The 26,882-nt window shown below is 59.3% G+C and overlaps 2 protein-coding genes across 2 annotated transcripts in view; one reads left to right on the top strand and one right to left on the bottom strand.

Moving 5' to 3' along the window:
* Nucleotides 1-8,480, bottom strand: part of KIAA1671 (KIAA1671 ortholog) — a 160,170-nt gene extending 151,690 nt beyond the window's left edge. The window contains exon 1 of the mRNA XM_055146823.1: nt 8,400-8,480. The gene's annotated coding sequence lies outside the window, so the exon portion shown is untranslated. The remainder of the gene's footprint in view (nt 1-8,399) is intronic.
* Nucleotides 8,481-17,236: 8,756 nt separating this feature from the next.
* On the top strand, nt 17,237-21,522 carry LHFPL7 (LHFPL tetraspan subfamily member 7). Its single transcript, XM_055146619.1, has 3 exons — nt 17,237-17,437; nt 18,405-18,543; nt 21,260-21,522. Exons 1-3 carry the CDS (start codon nt 17,237-17,239, stop codon nt 21,520-21,522), a joined length of 603 nt encoding a protein of 200 aa, XP_055002594.1.
* The last annotated feature ends 5,360 nt before the right edge of the window (nt 21,523-26,882 follow it).

Raw genomic sequence — 26,882 nt, 5'->3', positions numbered from 1 at the left:
AAGAAAGAAAAGAGGGGCTGGAGCGATAGCACAGCGGGTAGGGTGTTTGCCTTGCATGCAGCCGACCCGGGTTCTAATCCCAGCATCCCATATGGTCCCCTGAGCACCGCCAGGGGTAATTCCTGAGTGAAAAGCCAGGAGTAACCCCTGTGCATCGCTGGGTGTGACCCAAAAACCAAAAAAAAAAAAGAAAGAGAGAGAGAGAGAAAGGAAGAAAGAGAGAGAGAGAAAGAAAGAAAGAAAGAAAGAAAGAAAGAAAGAAAGAAAGAAAGAAAGAGAGAAAGAGAGAAAGAGAGAAAGAAAGAAAAGAAAGAAAGAAAGAAAGAAAGAAAGAAAGAAAGAAAGAAAGAAAGAAAGAAAGAAAAGGAAAGAAAGAAAGAAAGAAAGAAAGAAAGAAAGAAAGAAAGAAAGAAAGAAAGAAAGAAAGAAAGAAAGAAAGAAAGGAAGAAAGAAAGAAAGAAAGAAAGAAAGAAAGGGAAAGAGACAGACCCAGTTTGGTTCATCCCAGCCAAGGGGCCTTTCCTGGCTCTTCCCAGCCACCTCCCTCCCAGACCCAACCCCCGGGCCCCCCCCCCCCCCCGGCATGGCTCAGCCCAGCAGGTTCTGCACCCACCAAGGCCTGGGTTTGGTGTCCAGGCAGGAACAGGGGGACGGGTGAAGTCACAGAGGCACTTAGGGGCTGCGCCTTCCGCCCACCCACAGGGCCCGAGCACGCCCCGTGCTTCCTTCCCCTGGCAGGCGGCACGCACGCACCACGCCACGGGTAAACAGGACGGTCCCCGGGACGGGCTTCGGTCACGGAAGGGGAGGGAGCAACCCCCAAAGGAGAGAAACCGCAAACGGGGTTGGCGGGTACGTCGGACCCCGCTGGGGCCTGGTGAACCTTAGGGGCTTCTCCTCCTCTCCACCCGCCCCGCCCCGGGCCCGGGGCTCTGCTGGAGCTATTTCACCTCTTGGAGACTCAGACCCCCCCAAGTCAGGTGGGCTCGATGCTCGGACCCTTCCCTCCTAGCTCAAGGAAAGGCAAAAGCAAAGGAACCGCAGACGGACCGAGGGAGGGAAGAACCGGGCCAGAAGTCGCAAGTCAGTCAGGCCAATGGTTCTTCCTGCGGGGGGAGGAGAAAGGCTCAGGGCCAACCCTCCAGCGAGGCTCAGGGCCCCCCTCCGGGCGGGAGTGGCTGAACCCGGGGCGTCCGCACGCTAGCGCTCCGGCCCGAACTTTTCTTCGTGACTCACGGAAAGGATTTGTGCCGCCACCACCACACACCGCGAAGATTCCATCTGCGGTTTACGAAGCAATTCCCTGGGATGACTGAGACGCAATAAAATCAAGAACAAAAACCAACCCAAACACAACACGCTCGGCCGATCTTACACTGGCGACAGGCTCCCCGTTTTAAAGTGCCTACTATGTGCGTGCAGGAACTGAAGGGGGGGAGGCGGCGGGGAGGGGGATGGGCACACTTTTACAGCCACCCACTATGACCCCACAGGGAGAATCTCTGTGTCTCCTGGCCGCTGACGAGTGGCCATGGCAGAGAGGTGACGTCCCGTGCCCAAAGTCACCGGGGCATGACTGGAAGGGGGACTGCCACCCAGGGTGTCCAGCTCTGCCGGCTGGAGGCAGCAGGGGGGTCCCCTCCCCCTTTCCAGCGGTGGCTCTGCTCCCTGCCAGGGCCTCCATTTGCTCACCCATACAATGGGGGCACAAGAGCCACATAAAGCAAACCCTAGGGCAGTGGTCAGTGGTCAGTGATCAGGGCGCTTTCAGGTCCGCGATGACCATCTGTGGTCCCAAAAGCCTAGTCCCGGCAGAGGGTGTCCCCGACACCCCCAGTCTCCTTCCCCCGCTGGAAGTCAAAGGGCCTCAGACGGAGACCCCCGTGACACTCAGCTCCGAAGCCGACCCCTCCTCTCGCCTCCGGGTTCCCGAGGCTCATCCCATAGACGGGAGGGGCTTGGGGAGGGGGAGCCATCGGCCAGAGTTCATAAGAAGTTCCTGCTGAGCCCCCCGACTCCACTTTCCCCTCGCTCCACCCCCGACAGAATCCCCAGCAGAAGCCCACCCCACACAACCCCCTGCAGAAGCCCACCCCGGGCCAGTGCTGCGTGTGACCTGGGGCTGAGACAGGAGCTTTATCAGACCACACGGGGACCCTGTCCTGGCTCAGGGGGCCGCCGGGGTCCTCACCACAGGCCCTAGAAGCCCCTGCGCATTTCCACAACGGGGTGTCCTGTGAGCACCCCTTAGAGACCGAGTTGACACGGTCTGGACGTGCAAAGGCCAATGTCTTCCGAGACATCGCCCCCGAGGCTAGGGAAGCGGGTCTAAAAGTGCAGCATATGCCCAGTTTCTGGGGGGCTCTGCGACGGACCCCAGCACTGCAGGCACCGCCCTGCACACACACACCCTAGCACCGCCAGGTTTAAGCAACCCAGTGCTCCCTGAGCACCACATCTATCGGCCCACACCAAGTACCAACGGCAAAGTGACCGTCCGCCGCACGCAGCAGGCACCCCGGGGCGCTCGCCTTGCACGTGGCCACTTCTTTTCTTCTCTGCAGGGCTGGGGATAGAACCCAGGGCCTTGCACACGGCAGGCAAGCGCTGTGCCACTGAGCTACATCCTTGACCCCTTGCACATGGCCAGTGGGGCTCCATCTCCAGCATCCCATACAATCCCCCCAGGCTGCCGGGGGTGGTCCCTGGGCACTGCCGGGTATGGTTCAAAAACCAAATCATCACAAAAACAAAACCAGAAGCACAGGGCTAGGAGCTGCATGGGTGCGGCTCTGAGTTGAAGGTCCTGTCCCAGGGGGGTCCTGCGGCACTGCTGTGACGCCTGGGGACCACCCCCCCCCCCCCGCAAGCACGGCTGGGCCTGACCTGGATCCACCAGGACCCACCAGCACTCAGCTGTTAGGCCCGATGGATTTAAGGCCCCAGGGTCCCTGAGCACTGCCTGGGAGTCACCCTACACCCACCCCCACACGTACACACACACACACACACACACCTACAAAATGAACCCAAAGGTCACAGAAGATGGTGCCAAGACAACAGCCTTCCCTGGTGTCATGCCCGAAGCTCGATCCGGTGGCCCCCGATGAGACGGAGCCTCGGGGTGCAGGGCCTTGTGGAGAAGGGCAAGCAAGCGGCTCTCCGGAGGGGACGGGGCGGGCTAGCGGGACACTGGGCCGTGGTACCTGTGCCGAGACCTGGCAGGACCACGGGCCGCTGCAGGCCGTCCCAGCAGAAATGCAACACGAAGCCCTGCAGCACAGAGCCGGGAAGCCCCACCCGAGGGGCTCCGCAGCACCTTCCTGCCTCGGGGGGTGGGGTGGGGGTCACTCAGCTTTTCCAAGGGGGGAATCAGCCCCCCGGTGAAAGGGGACGGGGTTCCTGTCTAGTGGGTGTGGGGCCGGGTGTGGCGGCTGCTGTTAAGACACTCCGCCTACGGTCCACCTATACTGCTGCAATTGCTCTGTCCACGTCTCGGACACCGGACGGCAGCAGTGAGCCGCCTGCACTTAGAGCCCTCCCGGGGCACAGAGTTTGGTTCCCACGGGCGCCGCACAGCCACCTGTCATTATCCCCACCTGCCGGTGCAGAAACACGGTGGCTCGGTCACCCGCCCGTGGTCACAGTGGGCTGGGGAGAGGCACCACGGCTGAGTCCTTCCCACTGGCTCTGGGAGAGAAGCCAAATACCCAACCCAGAGAGCGAGAAGAGAGGGACAAGGCGGCCACGGGGCTCCCTTTCCACGCCAGACACTGTCGTCTTGCCGTCTTTAAGGCTTCTGGCTCTCATTGCTTTTTGGAATTAGGCTGGGCCATGGTCGGGGGGCTACTCCCCACACCCTCGCACTCAGGTGCCGGGGATCAAACCAACCGGGGTCTCCAGCACCCCAAGCTGTCTCGTTTTGTCGTCCTTGATGTGACTGGTGTGACCCCGTGTCACCACACACATAAAACCGTGTGTCACTCCTGACTCAGAGATGCAAATATCCAAGGTCACACGTAGGGGTCATACTTCATATTCTGGATTGGTTGTTGCATGTGTGTGTGTGTGTACGTGTGTGTGTGCTTTTTTTCCCCCTTTGGGCTGCGGGGCCCCACCCAGCAGTGCTCAGATGCCATGTTCTTACTGGGGACAGGGCTCTAGGACATTTCAAAGGTCGTTAACCGAACGGCGATGCGGGGACGCCCTGGCCCCTTCTCCCCAGCAGCGAATTCCTGAGGACGGGAACCTGAAGTGACTCAGCTGAGAGGCTCGGGAAAGCGGCCGTGACACCGAAGGGAGAGAAGCGTGTGTCAGCTGCCTTGAGAACAGGAGGGTGCGGCGTGAGAGACAGCGGAGCGGGTAGGGCCCTTGCCCCGCACGCGACTCCCCGGGATTCCATCCCTGGCCTCCCATCGGGTCCCAGCGAGCCCTGAGCACAGCGCCAGGAGTACGCCCCGAGCACCGCCAGGTGTGGCCCAAGATTAAACTAATGAAACACTGGTAATAGCTACAGGAGCGTCGTTGGGGCACCGGGCAGACGGTCCCCTCGAAGCCCCACTCCCCCGAACCACAACACCAAGGGCCCCCAAGGTAGGCAGCGCCCAGATTTTGCTGGGAAGGTGTGAGGGGTGAGAGATTCTGGCCCCGAGCCTGGCGAACAGCGAGGGCTCAGAGGATGTCACGAGCCGGTTCCACTTTTGAAGAGGTTTTTTTTATTAGTTTTTTTTTTGGGGGGGGGTCACACCCAGCGATGCTCAGGGGTTACTCCTGGCTTTGCACTCAGGAATTACTCCTGGCGGTGCTTGGGAGACCATATGGGATGCCAGGGATCGAACCCGGGTCGGCCGCGTGCAAGGCAAACGCCCTCCCCGCTGTGCTATCGCTCTGGCCCCCGGTTCCACTTTTGTCCTCTCCCACCCGCGCACCTACCTGCGGAAAGAACTGAGCCGGAACCGGGGCTGGGCGAGTGCGCAGGAGGGAAAGGACAAGGGCTCCCGGCTGGACAGGGCCCCTCCTGTCCTCCAGCGACCCCCAAACCGGCGACCACCTTCCTAACCAGGCGGGCCGACAGGGGCTGAGGGGCAGGGAGAGCACTCCCGTCATCTCTGGGCTAACAGAACCCACCCGGGAAGCTTGCGCTCTCCGAAGCATCAGTGGCTCGGCCTGTGCGGGGAATGTCCCCTTGGCATACCCGGGGTCCCCACCACAGACACGCACCCCGGGCAGGAGGCGGTGCGGCCTGCCTGAAATGCAACAGGCGGTGGTGAGAATCATCCCGTTGGTTACGGCGACCGTGCCGTTGGTGTCCGATCAAGACGGACGCCGTGCTGACCATCTGCCGGGCACAGCTCCGCTCTGTCACCAAACAACGCCTTGGGGAAGCCACGTCCTATCCATCGTGAGCCCGTTTGACAGATCAAGAAGCTGAGTTGCCATCAAGGCCACGGTGAGAGGGTCTGCACCCCCTCCACCTCCCCATCCCACCCAAGTCTCCCTGGCTAACTCCCCCTTTCGAGCCCACTCTCCTTCAGGAAACCCTCCTGGGTTGACGCCCTGTTGAGCCGAGGCCCACCTTCATCCCCCTGTGTGGCTTCTCCTCTCCAGCTCCTGAGGTCCCAACACAAACCAGGCTGACTGGGCAGCGAGTCCACATCCGACTCTGCCAAGGGCGGTGAAAACCCGGGCCAGAGAGAGGGGGGTGGCGAGCCCCAGCCCCCTCGCTGAGGAAGGAGGGGAAGGTCACAGAGGGGACTTCCTGGGCCGGCAGAAAGGGCTGAGACTCTGAGCAGAACGAAGTCCTGACACGGGGGCATCGGGCAGGGGCGTGGAGGGCTCCCTGCTCCAGATGGGCAGTGACGGCCGGAGGATGGGGGTCTTACGGTCAGAGTTACTCCAACACTGGCCGGTGCTTCCGATCAAGTCCAGCCCTCCACAGCGGAGCCCGTGGACAACGCCAGCAGCCCCCCCCCAAACACACAATGGACCCCATCCCTCTCGCCAAGGAAAGCTGCCCTCCGCTCCCCCGCCCTGCCCTGGAATAAGGCTCCGTTCCCGGAGAATGGCTGACCCCACCCAGACGTGTCTCCTGCTCCCTCCTACGGAGAACATTCTGGCCCCTTTTCCCCCAGCACCATGGGGGCAAATGCCGGGCGATGCCCCGGTTCCCATCCCTCCCCACCCCTACCGGAGAGTTGCTCTGTTTCCCCTTCTACCCAGCTAACCCTCAGGCTGCTGCCCCCAGCTCTCTGCTGGAACATCCTCAGGTATCTGGCGAATGAATGAAGGTTTGCCAGTTCAAACATTCCCCCCTGGGGGTTGGAGTGACAGTACAGCAGGTACGCGCTGCACGCAGCTGACCTGGGTCGAGCCTCAGCATTCCATCTGGTGCCCTGAGCACTGCCCGGGCTGACGCCTCGTGCAGAGCCAGAGGAAGCCCCGAGTAGTGCCGGGTGTGGCTCAAAAACAAATAATATTCCCTCTGGGATTTCTAGCCCCCACCCCCCAAAAAAAATTATATTCTGGTGATGGTAAAAAGAGAGAACTACTCAGAGAGAAGGCGCTGCATACTGCTAATGTCAGCCTGGAATAAAATCCCCCAGCGCCATTGAGGGAGGCACCCCCTCCCCACCTAGCACCCACTCCCAGCACCCCCCAACTTCGGAAGCTCAGGTGAGGGCTAGATCCCCAATGTCAAGAATCAGCATAGCAGCCTCACTGGGCCACAGGGCGAGCTCCTTAGCTAGAACGCAATGCCAGGATGACAGACGCTAGGAGGTGCAGGCCACACTGTCTCCAGGGTATCTGCCACATAGTAGGTGCTCAATAAACACACACACGCACACACACACACACACACACACACACACACACACAGGTAGATGGGCTGAGACACTGAACAACATCCTACATTTTCCTCAGGTAACTGCTCCCTGGTCCAGAATGTAAATAAATCCTTAAAAAAAAAAAAATCTCCACCCCCTCCCCTCAAAGAAAAACAAAAACAAACACCAAGACCATTTCCTGGGCTAGCACCTGCAAACATCCCTCAGGAACCGTCCCAGGGAGGGACAGCCAGCATTCAGGTGAGCGCATGTTTGTCCAAGAGCCTCTGGATTAGCAAAGGGGAGGCTGGGGCGGGGGAGAAGCCTTGTCCAAACGTCCCTGTTACTGATTAGCCAACCCTCAAAGCCTCTCTCTGCAAGGGGCCTGGAGGGGCAATTAACCCATTTAGAAGAAAAGACCGAGTTAAAGCTCCCTCTAATCCCGCTCTTAGGGAGGTCAGCAAGTTGGGTTTCTGGAGCCTTCTTTCACACACCGCGGGGGACCCGCCGGGCATGGACGCGGCGGAGGGGCCGGCGGTGCAGACCTAGAGGACCTCACGGCCCGCGCCCACCGGGCCTGGGAAACCCTCTCCCCACCGTCCCTTCTGCCCCGCGCGGGCTCCGCGGGAGGGTCCACGCTGGGCCCCCGGACACGAAGCGGCGGTGGCCAGCGCGCTCCTGCGCCGTGCAACAGGTAACTGTCCTCTCCCCCCCTCCCCGGGTACTACTGGCCGCGGGGGTCACACCCCGCGACCGAGCCCGGGGCAGGTCTCGGCGCCGCGCCCCACGTGTGCGTGCCAGGAGGGCGTGGAAAGGTCAGGCCCGGGGAGCGGGGTCCCGGGGCCGCTTCCCTTCCGGGGGGACCCCGCCCGCAGCCCCGGGGGGCTGCCCGCCGGCGGGGGTGCCCGGGAGGGCCTGGGATGCGGTGGGGAGCGGGGCGCGGAGCCCAGAGCCCCTCGTGGCAGCCCCTTGCCTGGTGCCGAGCGCAAGGAAGCAGAGGCCGGCGGCGAGGACGCCCCGGCGCCCGGGGGTCCCCGGAGCTGCCCTCGGCGCGCCCCGCCCGCGGGAGCCCTCCGCTCCCTGGGAACCTTGGCTCCCAGCGTCCACCTCTGGGGCCTGCACCCCGCACCGATGTCCACGATGGGGGTACCCGGATTTCCAACCATCCCCACCCCACCCCCAGCTCCCGGTCCCCAGATCTCCTCGAGGAACGCACTGCCCGGGGCCGGCGGGGGGCGAGAGGGACCCACGCGCGTGCAGCACCCCACGAGCGGCCACCGGCCCCCGCAGGCGCCCCGGTCCCTGCCGGGATCGGCTCTCGGGTCTGCAGCCCGGCCGTGCGCGCTCCCCCAGCGGGACCACCCTGCAAACGCCGCCCCCCGCGGGCGGACCCAGCGCCCGGCTGCACCCGCAGGTCCCCGCCTCTTCCCGGGGCAACTTTGCCAACTTTTCTCCCGGGGCCTCATGCGAGCAGAAACTTGGGGGGCATCCGCGCGCCGCCGCCCCGCGAGTCCCCCGGCCCCGGAGGGGCGCAGGCGGTCGGCCCCCGACCCGCGCGGCCTCGGTGCAACCTACCCTGAAGCCGCCGCCTCCGCCGCCGCCGCCGGCCCGCGCCGCCGCCACCTGCCCGCCGGCCCCGGCACCTGCCCGAGCGGCCCGCGGCGGGCGCAGCCTAGCCTGCTGGGGGCGGGGCCTCGGGGGGACGCGCCCCCGTCGCCATGGGAACGCGGCCGGCCGCGCCTGCGCGCAGGGGCCCGGGGCGCGCCCGACCCGCGCCCGATCCGCGCCCGCCGCGCGCGGACTCCCAGCCTGGGGGCTGCGAGGCTGCTCTGCGCTCCTCCCGGAAGCGCCCCGGGACACGGGCCCCTCACCCCTGGGCGCCGGACTGGTGGTCTTGGACCCCCCCCTTCCCCGCACCAGCACCACCCCCACCCCCCGTCGGACACCGACCCCTCTGCTGGTCCATGCCACTGCGAGCTTTGGGCCCCCCGGGAATTCTGGGCGCGCGGGGTAAAGAAGGGTCGCCTGCGGTCGTGGGCCCGGGAGGACCCCCGCCCCCCTCCCCGGGGGGTGTGTGCGAAGTATCCTGGCGCCCCCTTGCGGGGCTCAGGGAGAGTGCGGCTGGGCGCGCCGTGGCCGGACTGCAGGGCCACCACCTGCTGCAGGCGAAGCCCGTCCCCGTCCTGGCGGGCGGGCAGGACCCGGCCCCTAAAGGCTCTCGGGCCCAGGGGAGTCGCGGGAAGGGGGTACTGGGCCAGAAGTAGGGGCCCCTTCGGCTGCCCTTCGCACCCTCTCTGCCGGGCGCACTGCCCACGTGGCCGGGTGTGACCCGGCGGGCGCCGCCACCACCAGGGTGCCGTCCCTGTCACCCCGCCCAGGTGCGCGCCCCGGGCATCACGACAGCAGCGTGACCCCGAGTAGGGGCTGGGGAGGAAGCACTGCACGGAGGGCCGAGTGCAGGCCTGGCCCCCGCCGTCGCCCCTCCCGGACCTCGCGGGGGCTCCCGCCTCTCCTGCCTGGGCGAATCCTGACTCGCTCGCATGGGCCCAGGGCTCGTTTGACCAGTGCTCTGGGTCTCTCGCCAGTCTAGACTGCAGCATGGCCCTTCCTCGCCACCCTGGGGCTGGTCAAAAGCCCTCCCGCCACTCCCAGCCCCCAGAGAAGCCCCCAAGCCCCTGGGTGCTCCAGCCCTGACCAGCATCCCCACAAGTTTTCAGCCCCGGTTGAAAAGTTCAGGTTCCAGGTCAGCGGTTCTGGGCCCCCCTCCCCGAAGGGCAGGACTACAATTCCCAGAGGCCTCGTGGCCAGGAGGCGGGACTTCCTGGGTAGCCTCCAGCGTTCCAGAGTCCTTCCTCCAGGGCGGCCAGTGCACACCTCGAGGTTCTCCCCTGAGCACCGAGGTGTCAGGTTGCACGTTGCTTCCGGAGCCAGCCTGCCCCTCTCCCAGGCCTGGCTTCTCTCTTGAGAACAAGGCACAGGCGTTCCAGCACCCCTTCTGTGCCATCTCCTGCCTCCTCCTCCAGAAAGTCTGTCTGGATTCAGCGTTCTGTTAGGCCCTTGGTAACTCTGTCCCAGAGGGCTTCCTTGGGGTGATGGGGTGGTCCTGTATTTTCCCACGGTCCGGCATGAGCCAGAGATGCCTCTTCAGGAGTACAAATCTGACCAGCACAATGAGGAGCTAAATTCTTTCTGGTTTGGTGCCACACCCATTGATGCTCATTACACCGGGCTCTCTGCTCGGGAATTCCTGCTGGCAGCGCTTGGGGGACTATATAGATACCAGGGATCCGATCCCAGTTGGTTGTGTGCAAGGTTAACGCCCTACTTGCTCACCTGGAACTTTGGCCCCCGAATTCTATTTATTTGTTATTAATTATTAATTGGGGGGGAAGGGGTGCACACCTGGGCAGGGGCTACTCCTGGCTCAGCACTCAGGAATTACTCCTGGTACGCTCAGGAGACCAAGTGGGGTGCTGGGGACCGACCCGCTTGGCCACACACGTGCAAAATAGCTCCTTGCCCTCTGTGCTGTTGCTCCTGCTCTGGGCCCTGAGTTTTAAGCGTCTGTCATTTGAATTCATGTAAATTGAAGTCGCCACATGGAGCTTTGGCGGGCGGGGAGGGGTCTGGTACCCACACATTGGCTGGCAAGCCCCCGGCACGCATTTTCACTGGCGCCCGTTCATCCCTTCTGTTCTCCCGTCATGTCATGCTACCTGGCCGAGGGTTCTGTCACCCGGGGCACCTCTGTCACACGCGTTGAGGGCTGGCTGCAGGGACGGAGGCTGGAGCTGCCTCTGCGGCTGCCTCTGCGGTTGCCTCTCATTAGTCACAGCTGAGCCGAACTGCGCCTCCGCTCTGGGTGGCTCCTGGACCTCAGGGCAGCCTCGGAGCAATCAGCTCCTCCCCCAGAGCTGCGCCTGAGCCTGGAAGAGGGGGTGTCAGGGGTCCCCAACCCCGGCCCAGGGCCCAGCCAGCTCAGCCTGGACAGCAGCGGGGGCGGGCGGGGTGTTGGGGAGGGGGAGACCCGGGCCACGGCTCTGGCCCCGTCTCTGCTGAGGGAGCTGGCCCACGGCGGCAGGGGCAGAGCTGCAGGGAAGGCGGCGGGCCAGGCTGCGTCCCACCTCGGGCGGCTGCTGGGCAGGTGCGCTGCTAAGCCCCGGAGACCTGACCAGCAGCGGAGCTGGGCTTCGGCTCCACTTGGGTGACTTCCAAAGCCCCTTGACGGATAGTGACTGGGGCCTGGGGGAGACCCCGGAGGGGAAAGGGAGCCGGCCACTGTCCAGTAATGCAAAAAGGCAAACACCCGGAGAACCACCTACTGCGACACCCTCATTTCGTAGGTGGGGAAACTGAGGCACGGAGAGGCAGAGATGTCCTGACACAACCGGGACTGAAGCCCCAGCCACAGGCTTCCTGGACGTCCCACTGGTGTGCTTGTCTGTCCCGGCCCTGCCTGTACCCTGCCCCCCCACCCCGCACGGCCCCCTGCAAGCAGCACCTCAGTCTCCTCCTCGAAACAGCCCCGCTCCTGTGCCCATGGAGATGAGCACAGGGGGATGAGCTCCATGACACCCCTAACCTGTCCCCAGTCCCCAAATCAGACCTCTTTGTCCTGCTCCCGGTCACGGGCGCCTGGGTTGGAAGCGTGGTCCACGTTTGTGCAACGGGAGTTCATATGTGCCAAGAGAAATTTCCTTTTCTCTGGCTAGAACTGGAGCGATAGCACAGCGGGTAGGGTGTTTGTCTTGCACGCAGCTGACCCGGGTTCGATTCCTCTGTCCCTCTCAAGAGAGCCCAGCAAGCTACTGAGAGTATCCTGCCCGCACGGCAGAGCCTGGGAAGGTCCCCGTGGCATATTCGATATGCCAAAAATAGTCACGACAAGTCTCACGATGGAGACGTTACTGGTGCCCACGCGAGCAAATCAATGAGCAGTGGGACAACAGTGCTACAGTGCTGGCTTGCTGAGTCTCATAGAGCTATGCCAGAAGCCAGCATTGTGGGAGCATGTGCCCGAGAGTGTAACCAGCACCGCAGAAAATAGAGCTGGGGGGCGGGGTGGACTACGAGGGGGCCGGGGCGGGGGATGGGGCGCTCCCAAGTGATGGCTTTCTCACCCGGATCCAGCCTTTCCTGAAACTGCACCACAGGATCTTCAGGGCTGTGGCCAGTGCAGTCTCCATTTGCACTCGCGGTGGTTTGAGTGGTTCTTCCACCCGCAGGGCCACGTCTGGTGTTGGACGCTGAGCATGAGGCTTTCTAAGGCCCAGTGCCCAGTTTCGGGACGGTCACAGCCTCCAGGGACGACCCTTGGGTTGGTTCCCAAGGGGTGTAGGGGTCTGTTCCTTGGACTAGAATTACCAAGGCAGGAAGGGGGAGGGAAGCGGAGTGGCAGGAATGTGCCCTCCTGGTGTTTAATTGCAGGCCAGCTAATCCCCATTCAGGCCTCCTTCCCCCAGAAACCCCATATCCTCACCCCGTCCTGCACTGGGGCTGGCTCTGCCCAGCCAGGGCCCACAAGCACGCGCGCACATGCACACGCGCACACACATGCACGCACACACGCACACGCGCTTATCACACGCTGGGCTGTGCTTGCCATACGCGCATGCACACACACGTACACACACATGCTTATCACACACTGGGCTGTGCTTGCTGTACACACACACACACACGCGCGCAAGCGTGCACACACACACACAAACACGCTTATCACACACGGGGCTGTGCTTGCCAACCTTCACAGGAGGTCACAGACGTCCAGGAAAGCCGCAGCCTTTGCCGAGAGGAGGCCCTGGAGGGGCTGAGCAGAAGCTGGTGAGTCCAGAGGGAAGCGTGTCCCGAGGGGGGAGAGAAAAGCGTCATCCAAGGCCAGAAAGGGCCTCGGTCTGTGAGCTCCTGTGAGTAAGGACCGAAGGACACAGCCGTGAGGACAGAAGGACCGTAGCCGTGAGGACAGAAGGACGCAGCCGTAGGCTGAAACCTGCCTTTTCCAGGAAGCCTGTGTGGTGGGGACAGGGCCAGCCTGGGGAGGGCTGCCCGTGGGAGCTGGGGCTGCTCTGACCATGCACCTCAGTGCTCCCCCATGGCTGGCGGGGAGGGGACCCCTTTGGGGGTCTCTTTGGCCCTAATCCCATTCCTGGGGGCTCCATCCTCATGGCCTCCCACAGGCCCTGTCTCCAGCACCTCCCGCTGAGGGTGCGGCGGGGGAGTCAGGATGGAGGCGCACTAACTGTCCATCGCAGTGGGGAAACTGAGGCTCAGCTCATGGGTCCTCACTCACACGGGCAGCCTGTCGCCAGGCCTGGAGTAAAATGAGAAATACAGCTCAGCTGGTGCAGCGGGGGGAACTGAGAGGGGGGTTCTGGTCCACATCCTTCCCCTCCCCACGGCCTCTGGCCAGGTGGCCCCTCGCTCCCCGCCTGGCTCCTCTGGGTGCGCCCCCAGCCTGCGCCAGGAGGTGCAAATGCCAGGGAGTCTCTGACTGCCCTGGTGATAGTCTTGCCTGAACACCTGCCGTCTCGCAGCCAATCAGCTGCGCCCCAGCTGCTTTATCTCAGAAGGCCCCGCCCTCCCTGGGGCCCAGGTCCTGGAGGCATCCGGGCCTCTTCCGGTTCCCTCACCCTCCAGAGCTGCCGGCCACGGTGGGCGTGACCTGTGTCCTAGGTCAGGGATGCGAGTCCAGCTGCTCCTGGCCCCTGCTGCCCACGCCCCCTGGGCTGTGTTCTCTCCCGGGTCCTTCCTCTCTGCTCCTTCCGTTTTTCTTGGCGGGGGAGTGCCCCAGTGGTGCAGGGGACTCCTGGGGACACAGGCCTAGTGGCTCAATACTCCGACTCATGATGTCAAACCGTGCTGGGGGGCCACCAGGGCCGCCCCCGCGGAGCTCGGGCTGGGGGGTTGGGACCCAGGGCGTCGTGCATTTGCTCCAGGCCTTTGAGTCTATTCTCAGCCCCGGAGGGAGCCTGTGGGGGTGTAGCTCAAGAGACAGAGCTCGTGCCTTGAGCGCGGGGCTCTGGGTTCCATCCCTGTCACCCTGCGCCCCCACCCCACCACCGCCAGGGCACAAAAGCAAAGAAGTGAAATGCCACGGGCCGTGTCACACTGCTCGGGACCTTCTGTGGAGAAATCAGGGCCAGAGACGCCTCACCCTCCCCATTTCTGTCAGTCCCTCCAGCTCTTTTTTTTTTTTGCTTTTTGCATCATGCCCGGCGATGCTCAGGGGTTACTCCTGGCTCTGTACTCAGGAATTACTCCTGGTGGTGCTCGGGGACCCTATGGGATGCCGGGGATCGAACCTGGGTCGGCCGAGTGCAAGGCAAATGCCCTCCCCGCTGTGCTATCACTCCGGCCCCTCCCTCTGGCTCTTTGCTCCCCCAAACAGGCCACCCGCAGGACCTCGCCTCCTGTCCTGGGCCCCGCCCCCACCCCCTTCAGCTCTCTCAGGCCTGCCTCCCTGGACCGGCCATCCTCTGTCCCCCTCGTTCCTGGGCCATTGGTGCTTCTGCACAGCGGGGGGTTCCTAGGTAGCACCCTCGACCCCCGCCTTTCTGTTCCGTCCCCCGCAGTGTGTCAGGTTCTGGGCACGGGCCCATCCCTCGTCCAATTTCCTCACCCTTCAGCTCCTGCTCCCAGCACTTCCTCAGCCCTGCGGATGCTTGGTGAGCCCTCGGGGAACGGCGGATGGGCAGGATGGTTCTGTCCTGTTTGCTCTGGAGCCTGAGCTCCTCGAGGGCATGGGTCACACAGGACTTTCAGTGGAACGAAAATGGAGTACTAGTGAAATGAGTGAATGAACGAATGAATGAGTGATCAACCCCCTTCAGTTGACAGGTGAGGACCGGAAGTCGAAGGGAGAGAGGGGCAGGGCTGTCGGGACACGTTGGCCGTGGTGACGGCTTCCGGGGCCCTGTGTGCGCCTTGGTGGCAGCTGGGAGACTTGACCAAACATTAACCCTGGGTGGTGCTGGCCTCTTGACTTCTGTCTCACTGTTTGGGTTGGGTTTTTTTGTTTGTTTTTGGTGTTGGTTTGTTTTGGGTCATACCTGGAAGTGCTCAGAGGTCACTCCTGGCTCTGCACCCAGGAATTACCCCAGGTGGGCTTCGGAGACCATCTGGGATACCGGGAGGGGGGAGGGGTCGAACCCGGGTCAGCCACATGGAAGGCAAGTGCCCTCCCTGCTGGACGATCGCTCCAGCCCCTCGTGTATTGCTTTCTGACGCCCACCCACTCCTCCGTCTTTGAGGGCCTGATGGGTGGTCGCACACGCCTGTGTTTAGGGGGCTGGGGTGCGCCCTGAGCTTTCGTGAAGCGCCACCCACAGTTCTGTGCTGAGCTGCGGGGCGACACTGTTTCGTGCCTTTCAGACTTCCTTTCCGGGGTCCCAGCGCGCGGGAGCCCAGCGGATGTGGTTTCGGGTTCTAAAGCCTCATTGAGGTTTCTGGGCACCCGGGGCCGGCGCTGTGGTTTTTTTTTTTCTCCAGGTGACATTGAGCACATTATCTGGAGAACAAAAGTCCTTTCAAGGTCAGAAGCACCCAGAGAGCCCCCAGGGCCACCAGAGAGAGGCAAAGTCCCCGGCTGGCTGGTCAGCTCTGGGATCCCCCCACCCCCCCCACCCTTCCTGCCGCACTGACACTGACCCCTCCTCCCCCAGCCCCCTGGAGAGCTGCCAGCAGCAGAGGAGAGGCTGGTGTGGGCGCGGGAGCGCAGTGACCACCATCTGCCTCCCTGCAGGGCAGCAGCTCCCGCTGGCTGCCAGCCAGGAGCCTTCTCAGATCCTGGGAACCGAAAGTCGGGGCGGCCCGGCTCCCGGCTTCCTCCGTGCTGCTTAGCTCTGCCCGCACTGTCCAGCACGGGCCTCTAACCCCTGGACCTGCACATCCAGCCGCACCCCATCTCCTCCCCGAGGCCACAACACTAGGAATAAGGGAAATGGGATTTTTTTTTTCTTAAAGGGCCACACCTAGGGAATCATCCGATAGCACAGTGGTAGAGCATTTGCCTTGCACGTTGCCAACCTGGGTTCGATTCCTCTGCCCCTCTCGGAGAGCCCGGCAAGCTACTGAGAGTATCTCGCCCTCATGGCAGAGCCTGGCAAGCTCCCCATGGCGTATTCAATATGCCAAAGACAGTAACAACAAGTCTCACAATGGAGATGTTACTGGTGCCCGCTCGAGCAAATCGATGAGCAACGGGATGAGAGTGTTACAGTGACAGTGATGGGGCCACACCCAGCAGTGGCTCTGCACTCAGTCCCGGGGGTTCTCAGCTGTCCTGTGAGACGCTGGGGATGGAACCTGGGCCGGTCACATGCAAGGCAAGCGCCCTACTCGCTGTCCTATGGCCCCAAACTGGCGTTCTGAGGCCACATTGCCTAGCCGAGCTGTTGAAGCCCACGCGCTCTGCCCCCACCCCTGGGATGCAGCCCCTGCTTTACAGATGGACAAACAGAGGCCCAGAGCCTGGGGTCTGCCCGACTCACGAAGCGGGAGAGTGGGAGAGGGCCTGGGTGCCCTCCCAGCCCAGGGTTCCTGCCACCTTCAAAGCGTGGTGGCTTAGATGCTCCAGGTGACACCCAGGAGTGGACGGCAATAGCCGGAAGTCGGCCGTGCCGTGCACTTGGTCGGCAGCTCGGCTGTTCTGGACCTGGGCTAGCCCTGGAGAGAGCCAGTCCTCCTTCTTAGCCATCAGCGACCATGACTGCACTGGCTTTCAGCAAAACCCCTTCCTGCCTCAGCCACAGGCCCTGTTAGTTATCACCCAGCTAAGACTGTAAGAATTCTGTGTGTGCGTGTGTGCGTGCGTGCGTGTGCGTGTGCGTGTGTGTGTGTGTGTGTGTGTGTCTGTGAGAGACTGGGGAGGGTGGAGGGTAAGGGGGGTAAGTTGGGAGGTGCTCAGGGTTTACTCCAGAACCTGTGCTCAGATATCACTCATGGCGGGGATCAGGCGCCCCTATGGGCTGTGGGGAATCAGACCCACGGGCAAGGCCAGCGCCCGAGCCAGCCTCGAGGGTTGCGGGTATGTGTGTCCAAAACTTGCTCGCAAAGTCCGTTCTTTTTTTTTTTTTAATTTTTTTTTGCTTTTTGGGTCACACCCGGCGATGCTCAGGGGTTACTCCTGGCTCTGCACTCAGGAATTACTCCTGGCAGTGCTCAGGGGACCATATGGGATGCTGGGAATCAAACCTGGGTCGGCCGAGTGCAAGGCAAACACCCTCCCCGCTGTGCTATTGCTCCAGCCCCGCAAAGCCCGTTCCTTACGAACGCCTTCCGTGTCCTCTCCGGGCGGGAAGGAGGCTGCTGGCCGGGGTCTGCACCCGGACCCGAGTCCCGGCCTGCAGAGGGGCTGGGGTGCACCTGGCAGCCCCTCACTCTCTCTCTCACCTGTGCAGGCGCCCATCGGCCTGATGGTGGGCAGCGTGTGGGCAGCGCTGGGGCTCTCCCTGACCTGCATCTCGGGCCTCAGCCTCGTGTCCCCGGCCTGGTTCCGGACCCCCGGCTTCTCCTTCGGCGTCCTCACCTACTGCGCCTGGTCCCCGGGCGCCGACTGGAACCAGACCTGCGGGGCCTTCTGGTCCCTGGAGGAGATGCCCGACTTTTCCTGGAAGGTGAGGTCGGGCCCAGCCCCGCAGGGCAGGCAAGCAGGCCCCGTTCCTGACACCCTGGGTGTTCCCGGGTCGGGATACCCCACCCCGTCCCCCAGCCACCCCCCCCCCCGGGCCCGCACCCAAATTCCTAGGCGTGAAAGGCCTTCAGATTTATTTAATGAAATTTGCAAAAAATACCAGCTTCTCATTTCCCCCTTCTCACTTCCGGCCGTGAGTTTATCCGGTGGGACCTGGCAGGGCTGATTCCGCGGGCAGGTGCCTGCCCGCCTCTGGTACAAATTTAGGCGCTGGTGCCCCTTTTGGAAAGCGCTGCACTGCCCCCTGCTGGGAGCAACTGTAATCACGCGCTGGTCCATGGGGGACTCTCAAAGGCGTCTCCCACCCTTGTGCAGTGCAGAACCTGCGCAACTGACCTGGCCTAAGCATTTTGAACCCCGCTGAGCATCCGGGTTGGAAGCCCCAGCTTAGGTGCCGAGAGTCCCTGTCCCGATGCACACAACCAAAACCTTCTCAGGAAGCCACAGTCTTCCAGAATGGGGATCTACCCAGGGGCCTCTTGGCGGTCTGCCGTAGGTCCCATCCTCCTTCAGGCCAGCACGTAGTGGCTGTAGCTTTAGATTGTGTGTGCGTTGGAGGGGGGAAGGGTTGGTTCTTTTCAGGGATGGGTGGGAAGAGAGTTTGGGCCGGACCGAGAAGTCTCGGGAGTGCCTCTGGCAGTGCTCAGGGGACCATGTGGGATACTAGCGGCTCACACTGGGGCCACAGCTGGTCACTCACACAGACACATGCCAGGCGGATGTCTCACCTGCCGCGCCACCTCTCTGCCCTCTGGCTCTACCACCAAGCTGTGTGTCCCGAGGCTGGTGGCTCTGGTCCTTGGCACAGCCCCCCTGGGGGTCCTGCGCCCAGTTGCTGGTCCACCCGCTTGCCCCAGCCTGGCCAACCCCCGCTCCTTCCCTTCCTGCAGGTGGCCGCTGCGAGTCTCCTGGGGGGCTGGCTGCTGTTGGTCTTCAACGCGCTTCTGCTCCTGGCCTGGGCGCTGGCCCCCAAAGGGCTGTGTCCGAGGAGGGGCAGCAGCCTGACGCCAGGCATGCAGGCAGCCGCAGGTAAGTCGGAAGTCGCACCAGCATTCCAGACGTGTTTGTGGCAGGAGCGAAAGAGCAGCCTGGGCGCGGGCTTGGCCTCCTGCGTGGAATCTTGGTGATAAATCCCAGGATTATGGGCCCTTCCTGGTTCCTTAGTAAGTCAGGAATGTAGAGAGGGGGCGTGGGGAGGGAATGACACCCTCACACCACCTGCTCCTGCCCTTACCTGGCCCGAAGAACCTGTGCCCTCCCTTCCCTCCCTCCCCCGCTGTCTCACCTGCTTTGCTTTCCCTCTCCTGGGGTCACTCACACACTTGAACAAGCTGTGCCCTGCACGGAGGTGCCCAGCCGAGGGCAGGAGGCGGCTGAAATCCAACCTACGCTCCACTTGCTGAGTTCAGGGCGACAGCTGCTCAGAGAGATGCTCTTCTCTAGCTCACCCCTGGGTACCACATGGTTTAGCCTTGATGGCAGCCCACCCCCCAGTGAATTCTCACACCTGCATCCGAGCATTTACCACCTCTGGGTCTCCCTGATGCCAGCCTTGCCCCCCCCCCACCGCTGCCCCCCGGAGTCTCTCTGCTACACACTGGTCCAACAGGTCCTAAGAAATCTGCCATCAGAGCATGCCACTCAGACTGGCTTATCTGCCCTCCCACAACTTCCTGCCACACACAGAAAAAATCTACAGACCCTGCCACATCCTGCGGGGCTGTGCCAGTGTCTCCTCATCTCATCTCCTTGCCACCGTGCCGGTGTCCATGTGCTCCCGAGCTCCTTGCCCTGCTTTCTGTGGGCTCCTCTCACCAGGGTCGCACACTCAGCTCGGAATTTTCTCTCCTCGGAGCTCTGCCTCTCGTCACAGATCTCTGTTCAGATGTCACCTCGCTGCCTCCGCCATGTCGCCTGCTTCATCCGAAGGGAGCATCCCTCTCCTGAGGGTCTCCATCCTTTGGCTTTGGTATTTTCTTGCTCTCCCCGAGTGTCCAACATGCTTGCTTTCTGTGCCCCCCTCTGCCCTAGCATCGTTCCAGCAAAGGGCGCGTATCTCCATCTCTCCTGCACCCAGCATAGCGCTTCACACAGAGCCCATGACCATCGAATAGCGTTGGACCGATGTGTAGCAAGATACAGTCTGTTTGTTTGTTTTTGTTTGGGGGCCACACCTGGGTGTGCACAGGGGGTTCTCCTGGCTTGGCTATCAGGAAATACTCCTGGTTGGCTTCGGGAACCATATGGGGGGTTGGGGATTAAACCCGGGTCAGCCACATGCAAGGGAAGCACCCTGCCCACCGTCCTATTGCTCCAGCCCCGTTAAGATAAAGGCTAGTCTCAGGCTTGCACGGTCGGCAGTGGGGCCGCAGGCCAGACTGCCCAGTGGGCACTTGCTATGAGGCGGGAGGGGCACAGGGCTCAAACGAGAGCCCCGGGAGCTTCCTGACCAGTGTGTGGGAGATGCTAACCGGCACTGAGCTGAGTCTAGGTACACGTGCTGGGTGCTGGCGCCCGTGGCAGACAAGCAGCCAGGGAGGCTGAAGGTCATCTGACTGTCCTGCACTGAGAACCTGGACGTCGAGGAGCCGTCTAGTTCTAGTTATGGATGTGATGATTAGATTGGGTAGATGGATAGGTAGAGGTCAGCCCACTAAGAAAAAAAAATATGCACTGATGAGTGAATGAGGAGGTGGGCAGAGAAATGAAGAGAATGGGTGAATGAAAATGTTGTTGAATGAATGATTGAGTAGTTGAATGTGTAGATGGGCAGATGGATGGAAAGGTAGCTAAGTAATAAGTATATGAACAGATGAGTCAATAAATGGATAGATGGATGGGTGGGTGGGTGGGTGGATGGATGGATGGGTGGATGGGTGGATGGATGGATGGATGGATGGATGGATGGATGGATGGATGGATGGATGGATGGATGGCTGAGTGGATGGATGGACGGGTGGATGGGTGGATGGATGGATGGACGGGTGGGTGGGTGGATGGGTGAGTGGATGGATGGGTGGATGGATGAATGGATGGGTGGATGGATGGATGGATGGATGGGTGGGTGGGTGGATGGATGAACGGGTGGATGGGTGGATGGATGGATGGATGGATGGATGGATGGATGGATGGATGGATGGATGGATGGATAGGTGGATGGGTGGGTAGGTAGGTAGGTGGATGGATGACGGATGGATGGATGGATGGGTGGGTGGGTGGGTGCATGGGTGGGTGGGTGGATGGATGTTTGGATAGATATGTGGATGGATAAATGGATAGATGGATAAATGGATAGATGGATGGGTGAATGAATGATAGATTTGGTGGGTGGATGGGTGGGTGGGTGGATGGATGAACGGGTGGATGGGTGGATGGGTGGATGGATGGATGGATGGATGGATGGATGGATGGATGGATGGATGGATGGATGGATGGATAGGTGGATGGGTGGGTAGGTAGGTAGGTGGATGGATGACGGATGGATGCATGGATGGATGGATAGGTGGGTGGATGGGTGGGTGGGTGGGTGGATGGGTGGATGGATGCATGTATGGGTATGTAAGTAAATGGATGGGTGGGTGGACAGATGGATAGATGGTTGGGTGGGTGGACAGATGGATGGATGGATAGATGGTTGGGTGGGTAGATGGATAGATGGTGAGTGGGTGGGTGACTTGGTCCTTGGGTGGAAGGTTAGCCCTAGTCCCTACACTGACTGACGGGTTTCCTTTCCTACTGTCTCTAGCCACTGCCACTGTGGTGGGCCTTCTGGTCTTCCCTGTCAGCCTGGCATCCTCGTTTTCCAGAGATGCCTGTGGAAACTCCTCCATCTACTGCAGTGGGCAGTGCCAGCTGGGCTGGGGCTATGTGACTGCAATCCTCAACGCAGTCCTGGCCAGCCTCCTCTCCATGGTCTGGAAGCCCCGGGAGACCACGGTCCAGAGGAGGACCATCCTCTTTTCTAGTGACACAGAGAAGATCTTCCTCGTGCCAGACTTGCGCAAATAACAGCCCCCCCCCACCAGGAACCCACCCTGAAGTTGTATGATCACCGCATCACCGGGTTCAAACACCGGCTCCCTGCTGCCCCGCTGTGTGACCTCGGACAAGCCTTCACCTCTCCAGACCTCAGTGCATTCTTTGGTCAAAGAGTTTGCGTTTGTGCGGTCATGCCACCTCTCTGGGTTGGAATCGGAGTCAATGTGGATTGCCCTCTGCCAATAAAGCTCTTAGCACAGTATCAGGCACTTTGGAGTCCGAGGGGTTTCCTGAATATTTACGTCCTGCTTTGTGGGACTGCGGTGAGTTATGGTGTGTTTCAATAAACTCAAATGCCTGGATCCATTCTGCGTCCATGATTGTCGCTGTAACACACATCTTCAAATAGGCATACGCATGTTATTAGGAATTGTACAGTGAGATATATCTGTCTGGGTAGCACAAAGTCTCTTTTCTCTGTGTGTGTGTGTGTGTGTGTGTGTGTGTGCGTGTGCGTGTGTGCGCATGCGTGCACGAATTTCCTATTCAGTTTGTTTTGGGGCCACACCCAGCAGTGCTGGAGGTTATTCTTGGCTTTGCACTCAGGGATCACTCCTGGTGGGGCTCAGGGGATCATATAGGATCCCATATAGGATGCCAGGATCATATAGGAACCCAGGTTGGCCACAATGCAAGGCTGTAACCTTACCCACTACACTATCATTCCAGCTCCTCTTTTGTTTGTTTGTTTCTTTGTTTTTGGGTCACACTCGGCAGTGCACAGGGTTTACTCCTGGCTCATGCACTCAGGAATCACTCTTGGCGGTGCTTGGGGGACCATATGGGATGCTGGGAATCAAACCCGGGTTGGCCGCATGCAAGGCAAACGCCCTCCCCGCTGTGCTATCACTCCACCTCCAGCTCCTCTTTTTTCCCTTCCTAATCACTCTTATTTGCTCTTTCTCTCCCATCATTTTCTTTCTTTTTTTTTTTTTAATTTTAAATTTTATTGAATCACCGTGAGATAGTTACAAGCTTTCACGTTTGGGTTACAATCTCACAATGATCAAACACCCATCCCTCCACCAGTGCACATTCCCCACCAACAATGTCCCCTATTTCCCACTCTCCCCCTGCCTCTATGGCAGTCTCTCATCATTTTCAACTGTTTTCATATGCACAGTCATCACACAGATGTAGAATAAGCACCCTGGTCCTCATGTGCATGCCTCCAAAACCCTATATCCAGGTAGGCCTGGATATAGTTTCCCACTTGACATCGTATGTTCCCCACTTCCCCAGTAATCATTCTTAGAAGCCAGCGCCAATTGAATGGCTCTCGAGGTGAAGCAACCAGGTCAACCCATTTATGTTAGACTAAATCCTTTGCTCAGCAAATAACTGAATTCAGGGTACATACTATTTTCCTGTTGTTGACTTCCCCTAATTAGAGAAAACACTGTGAAGATCGAAGGATACTGTTGCATCTTGTGGTTCAGAGAAATTTTTTAATTTTTGACTTTTTTGGGTCACACCAGGCAATGCTTAGTTAACCCAGGTGTTACTCCTGGGTCTGCACTTAGGAATTACTCATGCTGGTGCTCTTGGGACCATATGGGATGCCAGGGATCGAACCCAGGTTGGCAGTGTGCAAGGCAAATGCCCTACCCACTGTACTGTGACTCCAGGCCCTAAGATCAGCTAAATGTAGTAAGTCTCGAGTGCACCCATTGTTTAGGCATGAGCTTTCCTGTGGGAATATATCTGTCAAAAACACTGACGCACATGAAGACAAAATCCTTGATGAAAGGAGGAAAAAGAGAGTGAAAGGTCCTTTATGACTTCTCTCACCCTTCAAGAAAGTAGTTAACCTCTCTAATGGACACTGTCATCTCTAACTGTGTCATATGTCCATCCTGATCTATCATATTTCCTATATATATATTTATCTGCAAAGAACTCAAGCCAAGGAAATACTTCTCTGTTGGAAAGACAAGTGATCTTACCTGGACAAGAGATGAAGCTTCGGGCCAGAGTGATAGCACAGCGGGTAGGGTGTTTGCCTTGCATGCAGCCGACCTGGGTTTGATCCCAGCATCCCATAGGGTCCCCCAAGCACCACTAGGAGTAATTCCTGAATGCAGAGCCAGGAGGAACCCCTGAGCATCTCTGGGTATGACCCCAAAAAAAAAAAATAAAAAAAGAGAGATGAAACCTCCTGGCATGTCTGGTCCTGAATCAGGTACTCGACAGGAGCTAAAGGAGAAAGATCCCACTGGGTACAGCATGGCACATCCTGGCCGAGCACTGCGTGGCTCATGCAAGAAAGCAGCTTATACTTATGATTGGTTAAATACCAGAGAAAAGTTAGTCAGCCATGCTCTTGGGGAGAGGAAGGCAAACAGGAGCAGGAAAGGAAGGAGAAATAGGAGTCCTGGCCTGGGGGCCGGGAGCCACCTCAAAGAAAGGAGAGAGGGAGGGGGCTGGAGAGATAGCACAGCGGGTAGGGCGTTTGCCTGGCACGCGGCCGACCTGGGTTCAAATCCCAGCATCCCATATGGTCCCCTGAGCATGGCCAGGGGTAATTTCTGAGTGCAGAGCCAGGAGTAACCCCTGTGCATCGCCGGGTGTGACCCAAAAAGCAAAAAAAAAAAAAAAAAAAAGAAAAGAAAAAAATAAAGAAAGGAGAGAGGGAACCCTGTGGTGCTAAGCTGCATGATGCCATGAGATCAACAGAGCTGCAACTCCAACCGTGGGCACTGAGGACCGTTTAACGCTGTCATGCACCTGATGGCTTCAAACACTATTGACCGTGCTTGCAAATATGCTGCCTTGACAATGATCAGTAATTTTATAGGTTTTTGTGGCAAGTAGTGGTAAGTGGTACATAGGGTCTTATGTTAAGTGATGTACAGGATAGCACTGAGAAAATTATTTCATTGTTCACTCACCAGTTGTCATAAAAATTCACTACAAGGGGCCGGAGCGATAGCACAGTGGGTAGGGCGTTTGCCTTGCACGCGGCCGACCTGGGTTCGATCCCCGGCATCCCATATGGTCCCCCAAGCACCGCCAGGAGTAATTCCTGAGTGCAAAGCCAGGAGTAACCCCTGAGCAATCGCTGGGTGTGACCCAAAAAGCAAAAAAAAAAAAAAAAAACAAAAATTCACTACAAGGGGCTGGAGCAATAGCACAGCGGGGAGGGCGTTTGCCTTGCATGCGGCCGACCCAGGTTTGATTCCCAGCATCCCATAGGGTCCCCTGAGCACTGCCAGGAGTAATTCCTGAGTGCAGAGCCAGGAGTAACCCCTGTGCATCGCTGGGTGTGACCCAAAAAGCAAAAAAAGAAAAAAAATCACTACAAGGCTCTGCGGAGAGTACAGCAGGTAGGTCGGTCCCCGGACCTGGGCTGGGTTCCCTGCACCACAAGGCCCCAGGAGCATAACCAGGTGTAGCTCTGAAGACCCCTGAAGGCCCCAGGATGGCCCCAGTGGCCCAGGTATTCGCAGCATCCCAGGGACCCTGGGAGCAGAGCATCCTTGGGCCTTTGCACCGAGCCACCATCCGGACTGGCCAAGGTTCCCTGCGGAGTCTCCCTGCTCTCTTGAGCACCACTTCCAGAGGCAACTGGGAGGCGATAAATAAAACATAATCTCACAAATATTTATATCGTCATCAAACATTTGACATTTCCCCCCTCTCGTCCTCATTGTCCTATGTTCCATGGGAGCTGACCCTCTGTGAGGGCCCCCCAATGAAGGAGCAGCTGCCAACAGTGGGACACGGCCTAAGCACCCGCAAGCTGTCATGCCCACAGTTTGCCTCCGGGCACCATCTTAGTGCACCAAGAGCCCTGTCCCGGAGACACAACAGCGAGTCCCGGAAGACACCACAGCGCCGGAGATCTCTCCGGGTCCCATACCGGGCCAGTTTCACCGGGGCACCCAGATGGGGCAGGTGCACTCTCCCCGCCTACCCCGGATGGAATCCCGGTGACCAAGAGCTTCCACAAGCAAGGCCCAGGTACTCGGGTTCCAGGACTGAATCTCCAGGCCGCATGGCAGCAGGGGACCTGGGCTGTCCCTCCCCGGGTCCCCGCCCGCCCAGCAGACTGGCTGTCACACCCACAATGTGCTTCCGGGCTCCAGCTTAGCGCACCAACAGCCCTGGCCCAGACTCTCAATTGAATCCCAAATTATACTAGTGCCCTACAGAGATGTCTCTGGAACCCAATCATTTACAACCTAGAAATTTACATTTACAGTCGCAGCCATTTTAGCTCTCATGATACTCAAAATGAGCAATGGAAAAATAAATTATCTAGCGTCTGCCCCTGGCAGGTAGGCTTGAATGGTGGTGGGAAATTTCAAGCAAAACATAATGCCCCAAATGAGAGAGAATTGGGGAACTTATCTGCCATAGAGGCAGGGTGAGGACTGGGGTGTGGGTGGTGGAAAATGTGCACTGATGGAGGGATGGGTGTTTCATCATTGTACACGAAAGCTTTGTGACTCTGTCTCACGGTGACACATTAAAAAAAAAATGTGGATATGGTCCCCTGAGCATGGCCAGGGGTAATTCCTGAGTGCAGAGCCAGGAGTAACCCCTGTGCATCGCCAGGTGTGACCCAAAAAGCAAAAAAAAAAAAATTTAAAAAAATGTGGAATTCATGTCCAATTCAATCAGCTTAATCAATGGCGGAACAAATAGTAGTACTCCTACATTTTAAAAAAATGCTCTCCCTGGTGTACAGTGAGTGGAAAGATACAGCAAGTTCGTCAGCAGGTGGTCCTTGGGAGTTCTTATCTGTCAGCATTCCCAGAGCGAGTCTTTTAAGGATTTAAGCATTTCCAGGATCCATGGTAATAAGGTTATCAACTACCAATTAAAATATTTTAAAAAGTCTTGACACTTGTTTTGAGGCAGTAGGATGTAGTAATTCATCTATCAAAGAGATTTTCCAAGTACTTTTATTGGTGGCTTCCTGTCCCGATTTCTTTTTTTTTTTTTTTTTTGCTGGGGTGGGTAAGGGGGATTGGGGTTTGGGTCACACCTGGAAATGCTCAGGGGTTACTCCTGATTCTGTGCTCAGGAATTACTCCTGGCAGTACTTGGGGAACCATATGGGATGGTGGAGATGGAACCTGAGTTGGCCGTGTGTAAGGCAAGCACCCTACCCACTGTACTGTCTTTCCAATGGCCTTCCTCAGATTCTTGGAGCTAACCACAAAGGTATCTTCTGAATGATTTCACACTAATTTGAAAAATGTAGCCAGGCTTTGTGAACATGAGTCCAGCTTAGAATGATAGTTTTGTATCATGTAGACTCAAGTGATTCTGGCGATAGAGAGTCTAGAACAAATTTCCGTGGTTTCTCTTGATGCCGTGGT

Source organism: Sorex araneus, chromosome 9, assembly GCF_027595985.1.
Source record: "Sorex araneus isolate mSorAra2 chromosome 9, mSorAra2.pri, whole genome shotgun sequence".
In the NCBI taxonomy this organism is placed as follows: Eukaryota; Metazoa; Chordata; class Mammalia; order Eulipotyphla; family Soricidae; genus Sorex; species Sorex araneus.
This window is presented reverse-complemented; position numbering and strand designations above follow the sequence as displayed.